At 40.7% G+C, this 19,458-nt stretch overlaps 2 protein-coding genes across 8 annotated transcripts in view; one reads left to right on the top strand and one right to left on the bottom strand.

The window, feature by feature from the left end:
* Positions 1–19,458, bottom strand: part of LOC101897588 (RNA-binding protein Musashi homolog Rbp6) — an 824,018-nt gene that overhangs the window by 129,560 nt on the left and 675,000 nt on the right. The window lies entirely within an intron of this gene.
* Positions 1,980–10,287, top strand: LOC131801255 (uncharacterized). Of its 2 annotated transcripts, none has more exons than XM_059119708.1 (2): positions 1,980–5,482; positions 8,178–10,287. In XM_059119708.1, the coding sequence occupies exon 1, from the start codon at positions 3,888–3,890 to the stop codon at positions 5,037–5,039; it is 1,152 nt and encodes a 383-aa protein (XP_058975691.1). In that variant the 5' UTR covers positions 1,980–3,887; the 3' UTR covers positions 5,040–5,482; positions 8,178–10,287. The 2 variants fall into 2 exon arrangements, with proteins under 2 accessions (XP_058975691.1, XP_058975692.1); XM_059119709.1 differs by having other exon boundaries at positions 1,985–2,625; positions 8,178–10,285.

Raw genomic sequence — 19,458 nt, forward strand, 5'->3', positions numbered from 1 at the left:
TAAGACGATAAAACTTATTTTATTTGAAAGCCTAATGGATCTCATCCAATTATTCAAAATTTAAAAAAAAATACTTTTGATTACCCGCTTAAAACTTCGATTAGGACTTAATCCGTTCTCCTCAAATTACTGCCACTATTCTCCAATTTTTTTTCAAACTCAATTCTATGATTATTTCTTCTAAATATACAAATTAAGCTGACTTAATTGAAACAAAGCGTAGATACAAAGAAAACTATTCAAGGGGAAGAATTCAAGTGGTGAAAGGTTTGAATGTCGAACATATGTTGCCGCATTGTGAAGGTGAAGGGGGGATACGGACGAATCCTGCGAAACAATGAAGCAAACGGCATCCACTCATTTCTCAAAGCGACAAATGAATCAAACAGTTTGGTCTTGTTGAGTAACAACAACAACAGCAACGACACACGACAAATTGTTGGGATTAACACAGAAGGAAAAACGTAAGCAACAAGAACAACAGGGAGAACAAAAAAGGACAACAGTCAAAACAGGACACAAACGTGAACATATTTCAATTGTGTCTTTTAGAAATGAATTGCTGCGTACGTTTTAGAATTATCTATTGTGTGATTGTAAATGTGAGTGTGTGGGTGTATGTGTGTTGGGTATGAGAATAACAACTGCCTTTGGCGAACACTCACACAGGACCACGTATCACTCAAGGATGACCTTTAAGTATGTGACTCTTCAATGTTAACCCTAAATTGAAGATGGGGAGGGGAGGAGGAGCAGGAGGACATTGCATCTTCCTCATACAAACATTTAATTCTGGAATCATTTCAAACTGAATGTTGGCTGACAAATGAACGAACACAGACGATTGTTGATGCCGCACGCTCGGTTACAACAATCACATCAGTGAATGAAAAAGAAAGTTAACAGAGGAGAGCAAAAAACAAGAGGCAAAAGCAAAGAATGCTGCTGCTGTTGTAACAACTGCCAGCAAAACCAAGCAATCGACCAGCAGTCATTGTTGTCAACTACGTTTAATTTTTTTCGTTCGTTCGTTCGTTCGCCCGTCCGTTCTCTCATTCGTTTCTTTTTTAATTAAAAAAGGGATTTTCAACATAATCCCCCAGATGAAACTTCTAACATTCGTCGACGATGACGACTAACTCGAAAACATCATCAGGCAAAAGCCATAGAAGTTGTCCTGATACCACTGGCCACCATAGATAGACCATCGCCGTGGGATTGTGTTAAAAGCGTGCTGAGTGCCCGGGGTGGCCCATATCTTCTCCCTCGAGACTCGAAGCACGGACAGGAGTGAAGATAAATATCAATTTGTGGTTTTTGTGGACACCCGCATTTGAAAAACGTTCACAGACAATGCTGTCAGTTCGATATGACCATAACATAAAGCCTTTAGTTTGATTATACACATGGACATACCTACGTACACATGTGTTGGAAATGGAGGGGACAGTGTCTGACCTAATGAATTACATATGGGCGGAAAGATTTTTGAAATCAAAATTTGTTCAGTACACTTATACGATTTTCTAGCCTCAGAACCGGTTTTAATGAAAATTTAAATATTTTTTCTATTCTATTTCATGTCAAGTAGGACAAACCGCCTTTACCTTGACAGGTTTTGTAGCAAAACTAAGAACATGTTTATAAGATCAGATTTCATTAGACGTTTAGACAAGACTGAAAATTTACGGAAATAATGCTAGGATCTCACATTTAGTACCAACGAAGGATATGAGATGTACAAAAAGGGTCCGTGATATTCAAATATATTGTAAAACGGAAGCCTTGTCATTAGAAATCCTACGTTCAGGCTTTTGACCACTGACGAATAATTTTACGTAACGAAAAGTATGTTTCTGAGAACAAGCTTTTTGTTCCAGCTCAATATCCAGAATCGTCTTGCATATTGTTTACATTGATTGTGACGACGAAAGTCATTTCATTTGTTTTCGTCCCCACTTTGTTGTTTAATTGTTTAATTGTCAAATTGTCAAATTTATTTGTGTAAATAATGAATTATTTATATAAATATGAATTTTCATAAACACCGCTTTTTATTTCCAAAACTTAACCAATCCCCCTCATAATTATTTACATCGATTTCTTGTTTGGCATTGATTTTAACACTGGACAGTTAGGTTCAATGACCGTCATATTCAAGGCCACGCAGTCACAGCGAGCAATGTTGTTAGATCAACGCACAACTGCAATGACAATGCACTGCACCAATGCATAGGCAGCCAACAACAAGCAAGCATCACAACGATCGATTCAACCAAAGCATTGCGCCAATGCATAAACACACAACAACAAGCAAGCATGGCACAATGCATAAACGCACAACAACAAACAAGACTCACTGGGCATTGATGCTAATGCATGGTAGTGGAGACCGGACAACGCAGGCATAGCATAACAACAAAGACCATGCATGACAGTGAACCATCGTTCGATGATGGCAAAGCGAATGCATGGAAGACAAAATTTATAACTGTTTTGTCTAACAACAAAAAGGCTTTGCCATAGAAAGTCTGAGATCACGTGACATGCTGCGATCCTATAAAAAGGAAAAGTTCTATGAGAAGTTCTTTCAGTTTTTGAAGTGAACAACAGCAAAGAAGTCAGGTGAGTCAGAGTGGTGACAAGATAGGAAAACTGTTAGAGGTGTCATAGCCCTTCGGTAACTCGTGTTCTCTAACTAGATTCTAAACCCTTGAGGTGTCGCAAAGCCCTTGGGTTCTTCGGGAATTTAGCCCTTGAGGTGTCGTAAAGCCCTTGGGTTCTTCGGGAATTAACCCCTTGAGGTGTCGTAAAGCCCTTGGGTTCTTCGGGTTTCTTCGCTTCTAACCCCTTGAGGTGTCGTAAAGCCCTTGGGTGCTTCGGGAATTAACCCCTTGAGGTGTCGTAAAGCCCTTGGGTTCTTCGGGTTTCTTCGCTTCTAACCCCTTGAGGTGTCGTAAAGCCCTTGGGTGCTTCGGGAATTAACCCCTTGAGGTGTCGTAAAGCCCTTGGGTTCTTCGGGTTTCTTCGCTTCTAACCCCTTGAGGTGTCGTAAAGCCCTTGGGTGCTTCGGGAATTAACCCCTTGAGGTGTCGTAAAGCCCTTGGGTCTTCGGGTATTAACCCCTTGAGGTGTTTTGAAGCCCTTGGGATCATCGTATTTATCCCCTCGAGGCGTTAAAGCCCTTCGGGTCTCTTCGTTTGTAACCCCTTGAGGTGTCAAAGCCCTTGGGCCTTCTGGTATTAACCCCTTGAGGTGTTTTGAAGCCCTTGGGTTCGTCGTATCTATCCCCTTGAGGCGTTAAAGTCCTTCGGGTCTCTTCGTTTTTAACCCCTTGAGGCGTCAAAGCCCTTGGGCCTTCTGGTATTAACCCCTTGAGGTGTTTTTGAAGCCCTTGGGGTCATCGTTTTAACCCCTTGAGGTGTAAAGCCCTTGGGTTCTTCTTTATCAACCCCATTGAGGTGTTCAAGCCCTTCGGGTATCCCCGTTTAATCCCTTGAGGTGTCTACAGCCCTTGGTTTCTACGTTCTTCAATCCCTCGAGGTGGGGTGTTTTCGACAAACACAGGAGGATAACCAGCATCAGAAGAGCAAGGACGCTAAATTTGCCGCATTATATACCAAAATCTATATATACTTTCTTACAAGAGCTGTTTAATATAAGTAAACCCCAATCAATTCTGAATAAACGTTATTTATTTTGCTTAAAACACAAACAACTTGCGTTTTTTACTCTCTCGGTCACTTTATAAATTTCTGTGGCAGACCCTAGACCCCGCGAGCATACCTTAGCCAGAAGAAGGGAATTTGGGTCGTTACAGTGGCGCCCGAGCAGGGACCGTGAGAGAGTTTAAACGTTAAACAAGAATTGATTGGAAGGTTACGGGAATGCCGGCATCTTTGCGTGTCTCCTGGGCCTACACCCTAAGAAGGGAAGACTTGTTGGCCTATTTAGAGGAGTTCGGTTGTCCAACATCTGGTACTGTCGAAGAGCTTCGGAGACGGTTCGCCCTCCTATTATCGGAGGATCACTCCCCTCAACGATTCTCTCGACTCATAGAATTGCAGGAGAAATATGAGAAGCCAGCTACTAGCCAGGAATTGAAGTTTCTCACCCCGCAGAAAACACCCAGTATAACGGTCACCGCGTCAACTACTCCATCCGGAGGAATCAATGTTCCAGCAAACGAAAACCAAGCCGCGGCTGCTTCTTCAAATATTACCCCCGTACAGCCTAGTACGGATATTAACAAAGATAAGGCGGTTTGGGATCCTCGAGCCCTAGCAGACCAGGTCCGAAAATGGAACATCAGTTATGATGGTAGTCGAGGTCCCCTAGAATTTATCGAAAGACTGGAAGAGCTGGCCGTCATGTATGAGGTTAACCTTGAATATTTGCCCCGAATGATGCCAGAAGTATTAAAGGAAAATGCATTGGTATGGTACCGGAACAACAATCAGCAATGGACAACCTGGAAACAACTTCGAGAAGACTTCCTTCGTTTCTTTTTGCCGTCTAGGTATTTCGAACAGTTGGAAGACGAAATACGAAAAAGAAAACAACGGCCACGGGAACCCTTTAAATCATATACGTTAAGCATGCAAAACTTGATGCGCCACACCGCATATACGGAGGGCCAGAAACTCGAAAGGATTTTTAGAAATGCCCTCCCAGAATACCTCTGGTATATAAGACGCCGGGATTTTCATACGCTTAGCGACCTGCTCGAAATGGCAGACGATTTAGAGAGTTTACCTCCCGGTTCCGGTCCCATACGCGAGCAACATCGACAAATAGATCCGACCGACCTGGGAAGCAAACAGGACCGCCTCGATCCAAGCACTGCCTGTAGACGCTGTGCTCAACCTGGACATTTTGCATCTGGGTGTAGAAATTCTCAGGTTTTGTTTTGCTGGGATTGTGGTCGTAGAGGAGTACGCACCACAGATTGTTGCCGCGTTATGTCGGGAAACGGCAATCGGGTCCGAAAGAACAGAGGGGCAACGGATCCGCTGAAAATGGCCAGTCCCCTCAACTGAGAACTTCGCTTCACGTCGAAGCAACTAAACTGGTGGCCACTATAATAGTTGCGGGTCAGCCTCTAGCTGCAACGGTGGATACTGGGGCCACTAGTAATTTCATCAGTGAAAAACTACGCGACACCATTGGGCCGGACCTCTTAAGTACACCACACACTGCCCATGTTACCTTAGCCGACGGTTCCCTACGGCAAATACGAGAAGCGGTTCATACTCAGGTCATCTTTGGAAACCGGCGATTGTCAGTCAGATTTCTAGTTATGCCTGACGCCACAGAGGACCTACTACTAGGACTAGACTTTTTAGTTAAAAGCGAGGCACGTATCAGCTGTGCCGGTCTCACCTGCGAATTCGGAGTCCAGCCAGAAGTACATCATCTCGGAACAATCATAACCACGTCAGCAGCTAACGAAGAAGGAGCCGAAGCGGCTGGACATAAAACGGTAAGTGAGCTTGAAACAGAGGACCAAGCAAGGATACAATCCTTCCTAGATGTTGAACTCGGACAGTTTGAAGAAATTCAAGGCCCGTCTACCGCGGCGATCCATCGAATTAAAATGAAGGACGTCCGGCCCTTTAAGGCCCGATATGCACCCCGAAATCCAGCTATGCAGGCCATCATAGATGACAAAATTAACGAGCTTCTAACATTAGGATACATAGAGCCCTCACATAGCCCATACAGTTCCCCAATTACTTTGGCCCAAAAAAGAAACGGGACGTGGCGACTATGTATAGACTTCAGGCAACTTAACAGCCGATCTGAACCAGACGCGTATCCACTTCCCCGAATTGATACTATCTTAAATCGACTACGAGAAGCCAGGTACGTGAGCAGTCTCGATTTGAAGGACGGCTACTGGCAAATCCCTCTGGAGGAGGACAGCAGAAAATATACTGCCTTCACTGTGGCTGGACGAGGACTATATCAATGGAAAGTCATGCCATTTGGTCTCCACTCGGCACCCGCAACATTTCAACGGGCATTGGATAGCGTTATCGGACCAGAGATGGAGCCACATGCGTTTGCCTATTTAGACGATATTGTTGTTATCGGAAGAACATTGGAGGAACATTTAGAGAATCTACGAAATGTTTTCCAGCGGTTGCGTGAAGCCCGATTGCGAATCAACCCCGACAAATGCGAGTTCTTTAAACGTGAGACAAAATATTTGGGTCACGTAATCAGCGGGAAAGGCATTCACACTGACCCCGATAAGGTTGCAGCAATTCAGGGGATAGAGCCACCCAAAACACTTAAGGAGTTACGGCGCTTTTTGGGGGTGGTTTCTTGGTACCGGAGATTTATACCCGATTTTGCCACTATTGCTCAAACCCTAACGTCACTTCTTAAGAAAGGCAAACACTGGAAATGGACGGAAAACCAACAGACAGTGTTTGAAGTGCTCAAAGCCAGACTCACCCAGGCCCCAGTACTCGCCTGCCCTGACTTTGCACGGAGATTTGTCCTTCAGACAGACGCTAGCGATCATGGACTTGGAGCGGTTCTTACCCAGACTTTCGACGAAGGTGAGCGAGTTATAGCATATGCCAGCAGAACGTTGAACGGGGCAGAAAACAACTACTCGGCCACCGAAAAAGAGTGCTTAGCGATAGTATGGGGCATTCGGAAAATGCGCCAATACCTCGAAGGCTACAATTTCCTAGTCATAACGGATCACTTGGCACTAAAATGGCTCAACTCCATTGAGAATCCTACTGGAAGACTAGCACGCTGGGCGTTGGAGTTGCAACAATACACGTTTACCATAGAATACCGGAGGGGAAGCTTAAACGTAGTAGCGGATGCCTTGTCCAGACAGCCGGTGGAACCACTGATGAGGGCCGTGGAGGAATCCGTTACTCAGTGCCCCTGGATTAAGGAAAAATTGCAAGCGATCGAGAAGAACCCGGAGAAGTTTCCAGATTACGCCATAGTAGGCTCAAACTTGTACAGGCACATTCAAAGGACCAAGGATGACGAGGACGACACACCATGGAAGTTATGCGTTCCATCCCAGCTGCGTGAGCGAGTTCTCCAGGAAAATCATAGCCAACCAGCAGCCGGACATCTAGGTATCCGGAAGACAATCAACAGAACGTGTGGACGCTATTATTGGCCTGGCATGACTCGCGATGTGACGCGCTTTGTGAAGAAATGTGAGTCGTGTCAAAGGTACAAGCCAAGTCAGACAGCCCCGGCAGGAGAAATGCTAACTTCGGTACCTGAAGAACCTTGGGCAGTAGTGTGTGCTGACTTCGTGGGCCCAATGCCACGCACCAAGCACGGAAATAGCATGCTCTTGGTATTTGTGGATCGGTTCACAAAGTGGGTTGAGTTAGTCCCAATGCGAAAAGCTACGGCAGAAGGTGTGATAAAAGCATTTAGGGAGAGGATTCTATCTCGATTTGGCGCACCGAAGTTACTCATTACCGATAACGGAAGCCAGTTCACCAGTAAGGTACTGAACGTTTTCCTGGAGGAAACTGGTGTTCGCCGACAATTTACTGCACCATATTGTCCACAGGAAAACCCCACGGAGCGAGCCAACCGAACAATAAAGACAGTTATCGCTCAGCTTACAGGCAATCAGCATAACAAATGGGACGACTTTCTGCCAGAAATTACGTTGGCAGTTAATTCAAGCGTTTCTGAGTCAACGGGGTACAGCCCGGCCTTTCTTGTGCAGGGTCGAGAACCAAGGCTCCCAGGTGCTCTGTTCGATGAGGTAACAATCGGTTCGGGTGCTCGAGTTAAAGAACCTTCGAAGAGGGCGATCGAACTACGTGAAATTTTCCAAATAGTCAAGAAGAACTTGGCTCAAGCTGGAGAAAATCAGAAAAGACGGTATAACCTTAGACGTCGTAAGTGGGCTCCAGTTGTCGGAGACCTTGTACTGGTTAAACAACATCCATTGTCAAAAGCGACGGACAATTTCGCGGCGAAATTGGCACCTAAGTTCGATGGGCCTTTCGAAATTATTAGTTTTCCATCTCCGGTTATCGCGAAGGTTCGGAAAGTTGACGGGAAACACGAGAGGAACGCTCATCTGGGGGATATGAAACCTTACGTCTCACCATCTGAACATCTAAATTGTGTAGATACTAACATAGATACTGTCTCTTCTACCTCAACAGATTCCCAAAAATCAATAATGGACCAACCTACCCAACCATTACGTACAAAGGCTTTTTACAAGCATCAATACCAGCTTGTGGAGTCGCTCAAACCCTGCTCGGTTGTGCTCACGAGGTTAACAGAGGGGGAAACCGATGCACTGCGGAAAAAGAACGCAAGGTCCACACTTGCCCCTAAGCCATCCAAGAGGGCCAACACCAGCGAACCCACAAGGAGGAGGTCCCACAACCAAAAGAAGATGCGACGTGAAGTGCCATCGTCCTCACCGGTAGTAGTCGAGACCATCGTTATCTCATCTGACGATGAGGTACCATCTACCCCGCCCCGGAGACCACCTGTGGTACACGACTACCCCATCACCCCCCCTCCTACAGTGTCACCCATGGCAGCCGGAGACACCTTAACCGACTTACCACCGACGCCAGGTCGTACCCTCTTCATGGACACGGGATTTCCACCGACACCCGGACGTAACATGGGTTTGGCTCTGTCCCCTCGGTATGCACCGGACTCTGAGTCGGAAACCGAATACGGTCAACCCCATATAAACCGTCGGTTGGAACAAGTAAGAAGCCCGAACCCCCCGACAGTATCCAGTGTGGTTGTCGTACCGGTAACTTCGGAAAAATCTGTTGAGGACATCCAATTTGAATGCCGGGAAATGTTACCAGAGGAAATTAGGAGCGAATTACAGCCATGTCTGCGAGAAGCCCTTCGTCGCTGGATACCTCACCACCAACATAAGCGTGTTTTTACCATTGGCGGGAAGAAGCTCCGGGTCCACGTAAATCGACAAGGCAAAACTTTTGTGCGGATGTTGTGAAAGCAGCCGGCTCATTTAGGGAGGGGAGGCAGTGTGACGACGAAAGTCATTTCATTTGTTTTCGTCCCCACTTTGTTGTTTAATTGTCAAATTGTCAAATTTATTTGTGTAAATAATGAATTATTTATATAAATATGAATTTTCATAAACACCGCTTTTTATTTCCAAAACTTAACCAATCCCCCTCATAATTATTTACATCGATTTCTTGTTTGGCATTGATTTTAACACTGGACAGTTAGGTTCAATGACCGTCATATTCAAGGCCACGCAGTCACAGCGAGCAATGTTGTTAGATCAACGCACAACTGCAATGACAATGCACTGCACCAATGCATAGGCAGCCAACAACAAGCAAGCATCACAACGATCGATTCAACCAAAGCATTGCGCCAATGCATAAACACACAACAACAAGCAAGCATGGCACAATGCATAAACGCACAACAACAAACAAGACTCACTGGGCATTGATGCTAATGCATGGTAGTGGAGACCGGACAACGCAGGCATAGCATAACAACAAAGACCATGCATGACAGTGAACCATCGTTCGATGATGGCAAAGCGAATGCATGGAAGACAAAATTTATAACTGTTTTGTCTAACAACAAAAAGGCTTTGCCATAGAAAGTCTGAGATCACGTGACATGCTGCGATCCTATAAAAAGGAAAAGTTCTATGAGAAGTTCTTTCAGTTTTTGAAGTGAACAACAGCAAAGAAGTCAGGTGAGTCAGAGTGGTGACAAGATAGGAAAACTGTTAGAGGTGTCATAGCCCTTCGGTAACTCGTGTTCTCTAACTAGATTCTAAACCCTTGAGGTGTCGCAAAGCCCTTGGGTTCTTCGGGAATTTAGCCCTTGAGGTGTCGTAAAGCCCTTGGGTTCTTCGGGAATTAACCCCTTGAGGTGTCGTAAAGCCCTTGGGTTCTTCGGGTTTCTTCGCTTCTAACCCCTTGAGGTGTCGTAAAGCCCTTGGGTGCTTCGGGAATTAACCCCTTGAGGTGTCGTAAAGCCCTTGGGTTCTTCGGGTTTCTTCGCTTCTAACCCCTTGAGGTGTCGTAAAGCCCTTGGGTGCTTCGGGAATTAACCCCTTGAGGTGTCGTAAAGCCCTTGGGTTCTTCGGGTTTCTTCGCTTCTAACCCCTTGAGGTGTCGTAAAGCCCTTGGGTGCTTCGGGAATTAACCCCTTGAGGTGTCGTAAAGCCCTTGGGTCTTCGGGTATTAACCCCTTGAGGTGTTTTGAAGCCCTTGGGATCATCGTATTTATCCCCTCGAGGCGTTAAAGCCCTTCGGGTCTCTTCGTTTGTAACCCCTTGAGGTGTCAAAGCCCTTGGGCCTTCTGGTATTAACCCCTTGAGGTGTTTTGAAGCCCTTGGGTTCGTCGTATCTATCCCCTTGAGGCGTTAAAGTCCTTCGGGTCTCTTCGTTTTTAACCCCTTGAGGCGTCAAAGCCCTTGGGCCTTCTGGTATTAACCCCTTGAGGTGTTTTTGAAGCCCTTGGGGTCATCGTTTTAACCCCTTGAGGTGTAAAGCCCTTGGGTTCTTCTTTATCAACCCCATTGAGGTGTTCAAGCCCTTCGGGTATCCCCGTTTAATCCCTTGAGGTGTCTACAGCCCTTGGTTTCTACGTTCTTCAATCCCTCGAGGTGGGGTGTTTTCGACAAACACAGGAGGATAACCAGCATCAGAAGAGCAAGGACGCTAAATTTGCCGCATTATATACCAAAATCTATATATACTTTCTTACAAGAGCTGTTTAATATAAGTAAACCCCAATCAATTCTGAATAAACGTTATTTATTTTGCTTAAAACACAAACAACTTGCGTTTTTTACTCTCTCGGTCACTTTATAAATTTCTGTGGCAGACCCTAGACCCCGCGAGCATACCTTAGCCAGAAGAAGGGAATTTGGGTCGTTACATGATAAAACAAAAAATTCAATTGTTTTTACATGGCTTCGGTTGAATTCAAAAGAGCCAAATTTGATCAACTTCCAAACCCTAAAAAGCGTTTAAAATTTGAAAAAATATATATTTCCTATAAAGCGAAGGAAGTATAAAATGTAGTCGAAATCAACATTTCCTTCAAACAAGGAAGACAAATTTGAGTAACGCCACTGAAAGCCATGAAATTAGTCATGATTTCCTTGGCATTTCATGCTTCAAACATTAAGATTAGATCAAGTATAACCATTAGATATATCGGTCTACTTTTTTTGGTACCTTGGCACATTGGTCTTGATTTTATGTTTTTCTGAAAAATTTTAAGGACCTCCTAACAAAAAAGTGGATTTTTAAGATTTTTATATCTTCAACCATGCATAAAATGGAGGCTATATTAAGTTCGCCATTCTGTTTGTAACTCAACGAAATAATAATTTTAGACCCAACAAAGTATACAAATACATTCTTGATCAGCGTAAAATTCTTTACGATTTAGCCCTGTCCATCTGTTGTAATCACGTTAGATTCAAAACGAATTAAGATATAAAGCTAATATTTTGCACATATCTGTCTTTTGTCTGCAGGCAGGTCAAGTTCGAAGATGGGCTATATCGGTTCCCTTGTGAGTATTTTATCCCCTGGAAGAGAATTTCCTATAAAGATCTACGATATCATATATCTCCTATTTAATGGTTCCTCCCGATATTCGGTATGTTGATGCTTTAGCCACATTTTTCAACGGAATTGTCTGAAAATCCACACAAGGATTTTCTTGTGAGTACTTTATTCCCTAGACGAGAATTGTATATATGGGAACATGATATTTATAGCCCCCATATAACGGTAACCCCCCGATATTCGGTATTTTGATCATTTTAGGCAAAATGTTCAATGTAATTGTATTTAAAACCGCACAAGGGGTTCCTTCTGATTACTTTACCCCCTATAAGAGAAATGTCTACATAGGTCCACGTTTTAGCATAGCGCCCATATAACGGTATCCCTAGATATTCGGTATTTTTGTGATTTTTGCGACATTATTCAACGGATTTTTTTCAAATTTCGAGTTCCGAACCGTTAATACAGCCTATGAAAAAAAATTACTTATGCAGAACCACGTCATTGCATAGCCCCCAACGGTTTTCATTTGAGTGATATTTTTCAGCAGAATTTTTTTTGAAATTTTTCAAGTTTTTTCCAAATGGTGGAGGGTATAAAAAGTTTGGCTCGATCAAACTTAACTGCTTTTTTACTTTGATTTGTCTAAAAAAAAAACACCGGTCAAAAGAAAATTTTAACGATTTCCTTATCGTGTTTTGTTCAAAAGGTTTCTTGTAAAAATCACGTTTCTTTTCAAGGATTTCCTAGCCAAAAATCATGGACTTCCTGGTAAGTATCATAGATTTTTAGGTCCTTTTTAAGAATTTCCTGGCAACTAATTGTGTAACATTTGTAAAGAAAATTGTATGTGTTTTTATTTTTTTCGAATATTTCCTGGCAGCTAAGTTCATATCAAGGATTTTTTGAGGGTCAGGACCAAAAATTCGTGGATAAAAATTAAAGTACATTTTGAAGGAAATTCAAATCAAAATTGTGATTTCATAAATATTTTTCTTAAAAAAAGAATATTTTAAACCCAAAAATTGTGGATCAAGGATTTCCAGGATTTCAAGGACAAAAAGCATTGTAATTTCAAGTTCTTCATGGATTTCTAAGAACCATTTAAGGGCTTCTCAAAAAATAAACGTGGATTTGTAAAATAACATTTTTAAGGACTTTAAGTTCGAATGTCGTGAACTTGTAAATCAGACCTCCTCGATGTTATTCATGGACATCCTGCCAAAAAATAGTCATTTAGTAAAAAATAGTTATTTTTAGGACTGATACTTCCATGCTAATTCATTATTTTCTCAGTTTTCATAAATGGTCAATGAAATTTCGAGCTCAATATATTTTTATGGACATGTGAAATTATAACTTTTTTAAAGAAACAAATTTTGAAATGATGTATTTTATTTAGAATTTTTGTGCAAAAAAAAAAAAAAAAAAAAAAAAAATCAGACACTGCTCTACATTTTACCGTATTCTAACTTTTATCTTTTCGGTACTCTGTACTTTCATTCACACTAAAATTCTATACTTTTCTATATTTTTGTGGTTTTGTTTTTCACTTAGGGTTTTGTCGAGCTTATCAATATATTATTTTGAAAATGTAATTTTTCTTCTTGAAATTCCATCCTCCATTTACTTCTAAATTTTTCTGTGAACATTTGTCATAATACCCTGCCCACAAACTGTACATCATCGTACTACAGATTAGCATCACCTATAGGCAAAATTACTATTTATTAGACGAAAAAAGGAGGGGAGTAGAAAAAACAATTATAACCACCTTATGCTAGGCAACTATAATCACACACACACATACACACCCAAAACACTTAGGAGTATTCATTTATTCTTTATCTGCCAGACTGCTAAAATATGTACATATGCATATGGAAAAGCCCATATGTATGAATCCATACTCAATTTCCAATTTATCTGTGTATTTTATGGCCACAAATGGACACATAGATATGTATGTGTCTGCATCAACCTATTGATAAAGCGACTGTCCTTGGAAAAGAATTGTATCTAAATATACCACAGATCTCTGTCTGTGCATAAGCAAGCAGGCAAGCGCACGCGTGTGTGTGTGTGTGCGAGTGTATTTATGTAAATCAATGCTTTTTAGCATCTTAAGTTCAGAACTGATTTAATTTAAATTCATTTGGAAAAAGCTCTTCAAAGCCCAAAACACCACCCAGCAGATAACTAAAACCTCAACGAAAACACTCAAACACACACACTCGCACTCAGATTCGCACTCACATCCAGGCAGATAGATATTCAAGAAATAGACTTGAAGTGAAATGGTTTCCAAGCAATCGACCACTACAACGTCTCATTTAGTCCATGCTGTTTGTGTATTAAATCCGAGTGCAGCTTAGTGCCATGAAGAAGACGAGGTAGTGGAGCAGTCTTTAGTGCCACATCATATCCATATATTAAAATTTTAGGCTTTGGCCAAAGTTATGCTCCTGGGTTGGCCAGGGCACTGCCACAGCCACTCTTTGCCAGGCTAGGCTAGGTGTATAGGCTTAGGTGTTGTATTACTTGACGTCGTTGCCTATGCCGGACACGTTTGCCTGGCACAGAGATAAAAATTCTCTGGGTGTTCAGATTTGCCACAAACAGTCATGTTCATTTCTTTGGGGAGTTCTTCTTCTTCTTGCTGCCCCTCTCCCCATTGGAGGGGTGAAAAGATGGGGAAAAAAGACTGTGGTTGGGTTTTATGAAAAATTTAGATGGAATTATTTGAAAATTCGTAATGCAAACTCAGCAAGCAAGAATAATTTACTTTGGACGATAGCTAAAGGTCGGATAATGTTGGGGAGCTAAAAATGGAAGCACAAAGATTAAAATATATGCACATAATTGAATTAAAGTGGCAAATCCTTAAACGTTTACATATAAATACTAATCCATGTGAAATGGAAACTTTAAACACACACACTCACACGCCCACACACACACCGATACACATACATAATCCATTACATGGACTGAATTTTAAATATATTTAAGTTCAAATAAACCACAAGTTCTGATCTGGCTGTCAGTGCGGTTAGAATGATAGGAATAAAGAAATTAAATACTGACAGGATTGCTATTCTATTAAAAGGAGCTATTGTTTTTGCTGTTGTTGAAAATTGAAAATTTTTAATTAATCCTGTTTCATTACAGCCTTTGTCTATTTGCATAATAAATTTGACACTTAAAATGGAATGAATAAAACAAAAGGAATTTGGGGCATCTTTAGGTGTCCTTTCACAAAGTTTTTTTGTGTGATTTGGTGCTATTGTAAATGTAATTTTAACAAAAAGGAGTTGAGGTGATGGATTAGATATTGAAATTCAAGATTGACATTTTTTTTTTGGAATATCAATTATTTTGAATGCCCAGTCGGGAATACTGAATAATAAAATGTGCTGAGCAAAAAAAGATTTTAATGAAGTTCGATCCACATGCTTGAGGTTTGATTGTTAGGTATTGGCAGTAAAACTATTGCATTTAATTTATGGTAAAAGCTTATGGAAGGAAGTATGTCCTGAAGGCATCAGTTCTAGTAAACTTTTTTTAAAAAAAAAGGAAACACTTATGAGAAAAATAAGTTCAACCTTAGGATTATGTCTACAGAAGGTATGTAATTCTAAAAAAACCCATGTCCCTTTGGGTAAAATTTATTTGAAGAAATTGATGATGAAAGTGGTACCCTTGTGACTGGTTAAATAGTTCACAATATAGCTTCTGAAGAGAATATCCATTTTAGAATTACAATGTTTGAATATTGAAAATTGTGACCTATTGTGGGGGAGGTATTAGAAGAGGTTGGGCGTTAATTATTACTTTTACATCAGATCCTGCGTTAGTAAAAATATTGAAATGTGTGAAATTGGAAGGAAATCGGACGCTGATCATCGCATCCATGAGCGTTTTGGCTATTCACAATTATGAACCCTTTGCGTGGAAGTTACCAGAAAAGTGGGCCGATATATTTCATCTGCACACCAGATCCTGTGTTAATAAAAAAATCTGATGCTTATTACGTATTTTGTTAAAATGTAATTATTCAAAATGTTGACCTATTCTGGGGGGAGATACCGGAAGGAGTGCTTGGAAATATTCCTTCTTCATGACAAATGTTCTGTTGGTAGAAATATTGGGATGTGCCGAGTTTGGAAGGAATCGGATGCTCATTTCGCGTTTTTTTTTGAGCTTCATGGTTATTCAAAATTTTGCCCGTTGTGAGGAAGATACCCGAAGGAGTGGCCTGGTCTATCCGTTCTGCATAACAGATTTTGTATTAATTAAAATGAAAAATGTGTACAATTTGAAGACAATCGGAAATTTATTTCATATTTTACAAGAACATTATAATTATTCCAATTATTGTCCCTTTGTGGAGGTTGTACTCGATAAGGTTATCTGATATATTCCGTAGTTGACACTAGATCTTGTGTTGATATAACTATTGGGATGTGTTAAGTTTGAATAGTATCGGATGCTAATTTTGCGTCTTTTAAGCTTCATGTTTATTGAAAATTTTTGCCCTTTGTTTGGTAGGTTCAAAAAGGAGTGGCCCGATATATCCCATCTTCACCCGAGAGGTTGTTAACTAAGATATTGGGATGTGTGAAATTTGAAGACAATCGAACTCTTACGTCACATTTTATACGAGTTATAATTATTCAAAATTTTGATCCTTTGTGGGGGAGGTACTTGATGGAATGGACCATTATAGTCCATTTTCGCACCTAACATAGCACTGATAAAAATATTAAGATTTGCATAGTTTTCACAAAATCGGATGACATTTTTTTATTCTATAAGGTAAATTATTTTCTGTGAAGATTTTTACCTCTTATGGGGGAGGTACAAGAAGGAGTGGACCGATATTGTCCAACTCTGAACTTGATCTAAGTTTGATAATAATATTTCGATATAACAAGCTTGGACGAAACCCGATACTCCCTTAGAGAGTTATCGTGTGTTACCGTCGGACGGAAGACCCACTCTAAATGGGCTCCGAATGTCTTGTAACGGATTTGGCCCAAAGATACCTTGGGACTAGAACCATTATATAAGCCTGTTTTGGCCGTATAAATAGATAGTAGTCATATCCTTGAGGGTATATCCAAATGTAGCCAAGAAGATGAGGCCAGCGTTTTCCAGGGTGGATTGTTACCACCATATGGGACCATATGGGACTCGTACCACCATAGGGGACAGATATTCCAAAATTTTCATTGTTCGAATTTCCATTAAATTCCAAGACATTATATTGAGAATCTACCAAATAATGGACCTGTACTGAAAATTTTCTAGAAAATTTATTTTAAAATCAGATGGCTCCACTATATGACTGAGGCCGATAGTTTACCAATATGGAGTATTTTTGCCGCAAAGAGTTTCTACCTATTGGGAATCCTAAAATATTAAAAATTCCAAAATAACATAAAGCGAAGGCATTCCAAATATTGTGGGTCTTAAGGGTCTCTTAAGTAAAGGCCAGGTAGGAAATCGAATAAGGCCAAATAGGGTAAAATTTTACGATAACCATTTCAAACTCCGTGGATAAAATTATGGGCCAAATTTCCAAATTGGCCCACTTTTTTTTTAAATAAATACTCTACATAAAATTGGCCCCTGAAAAAAACCTAAAGTGTTCATACGTTTTTTACAAACATAACTTATTATTCTGCATCTAAAGTTGATATTTCTTTTTGTACTATTAAGTCTCAAAAATGCCAGAATGAAACTATTCCCTGACTGATAGGTCTTTTAGTTTCCGAGGTATTTGCGATCGTTTGAAGTTTAGGGGTACCATTTAATTTTTGGGACAATTTTTCACTACTGCAAATGCTGCCTATTAGCTTCAAGTTAAATTGCATTACAACTGAGGTTATAGTTTTCCTCGTTGACAAATTGACTTGACAACAAACGATTGTAAGGCATGAACTTTTCACGACTAAAAAAATAAAGAAACATTACAATTTTAAGGATTTATCTTTTCAACTTTTTTCTTCTGCAGAGGTCGGAGGAAGTAGCTGAGGTAGCTACCTGCGAATGACATGATTTGTACATGTAGCCAAACAAGGCAGGGCTCATAATAATTTTAACAAGATATGAGCATACAACATGAGATTCGTTTACACCCAGTGGCATCTACAGTTCAACGCTGCAGAGCAGAGATGCGCTCTCCAATACTCTGGGCAAAAAAATCACGATTGCAATGAAGAAAAAAAAAACAACCGACCGGAAACCGGAAGGCAACCAAGTAAGCCCGGCCGATATGAACCTACTCATATAAAATACTACTGTTAATATATGTATGTACGTGTGTATGTATAGGCATGTGTGAGCGGGTGATTCATAAATTTATAAATGACTGAATAAATGTTACCAGTCAATCAACATCGTGGAGCAGACCATGCATCGAATGGCAAGAAGTGTGGGGGTGGGAGGAAGGGCAACATTTTAAAAATGAACAAAAAACCCAGCAAACTATCCATCCATTCTGTTTGCTGGCTTATTGCCTGATTTTCTGGCCTCCATCGGAATAACAGTGCAGCGCCGGCTCTGAGCAGCAGTACCATCATCAGCTAAAAAATTGAAATCTTGAATAATTAAAGACTCAAGTGTTCTTGGGCATTTGCGTTTTGGTGAGGCCGCTCAGTTTCATTCTCTTTCCGTTGGTGTTCTCCTCCTCCTCGTCCGGTGTTCGGTAAGAATGTTGTAAGCGTTGTGGAAAATACACTTTTGCTCTGGCAGCCATGTGCTGCCTTATTTTCTATCAGAAATTTTCATTTTGGCTGCTTATGTAGCAAAAAAAAAAAAAAAAAGATTTTTTCAATTTTCCAACACCCATAATATTGTAGATGACGAGAAGGAGGACGAGGACGAGGAGGACGCTGCTGCCACTAACGCCAAAGTGCCAGTTTAAGAGTGGGCTAATCTGATAAGTGCAGTTTTAGAATTTTAATTGAAAATAGAGGGCATTTATGGAATTTATTTCAGTGCGTGGAACGAAAGGTTAAAAGTTGCAAATTAAATTTTATTGAAAACAAGGGGAGGTGTTTTTTATACTCCATTTTTATGGCGGAATAGGGTATATTATATAATATTTAATAAAAGCAAGATGTGCTTCATCGAAATAACGGGTTTAAATCCCATTTTCCTTTGGATTCCTTTAGGCTTGTCTTTCTATCTGTTGGTCTATGAGCTCGATATCTCTCTAAGGCATAACCCGATGTGGTCAAAATTTGGTACATCGTAATATTTTTACCAAACTTATATCGAGTTCGGAGGTTGTCAATATCGGTCCACAACTTTTAGTACCCCATGAAGTTCAAAATGCTCGAAAGAAATAAGAATCCCATATTGAGCAAAGGAAGGGCCCGATATAATTCAAACTTGGCGGATGATTTTTTGTATCAGAATAAGGTCAGTTGCAAAAATTGATAATTGTGAAGAATAATAACAATCGTATATCTGTGCCCGATTTTTTTTTTTCAAATTTCACACATTACTGTATGCTTGCCAATAATAGAGAAGAGTAATGTATGTAAATAAAAAATATCTGTCTGACATTCTGCATACGTTTTGAAGGTCTTCCCAGACAATAATTACTAATTTTGAAAGAGTATATTTAAGATTTACTGGACATAAAAGGGGTTTCCATCAGGAGGATTTTTTCATGGCACTCAGGCGTACTTAACGGCAAGAAAAAATATAAATCTGATGTTGTTTGAGAACGTTATGGACAAAAATTTATGGACTGTTTATTGAGATAATTTTTACATTATTTCTTAAATTTTATTTCATCAAAGCAATTATGGCGGAAATAGCATCAAATTTCAGAAAAACTTTAGATCTGTTCGAATTGGTCACCTTTGGAATGAATTAA

The sequence above is a fragment of the Musca domestica genome, unplaced genomic scaffold (assembly GCF_030504385.1).
Source record: "Musca domestica strain aabys unplaced genomic scaffold, Musca_domestica.polishedcontigs.V.1.1 15, whole genome shotgun sequence".
NCBI classification, from domain to species: domain Eukaryota; kingdom Metazoa; phylum Arthropoda; class Insecta; order Diptera; family Muscidae; genus Musca; species Musca domestica.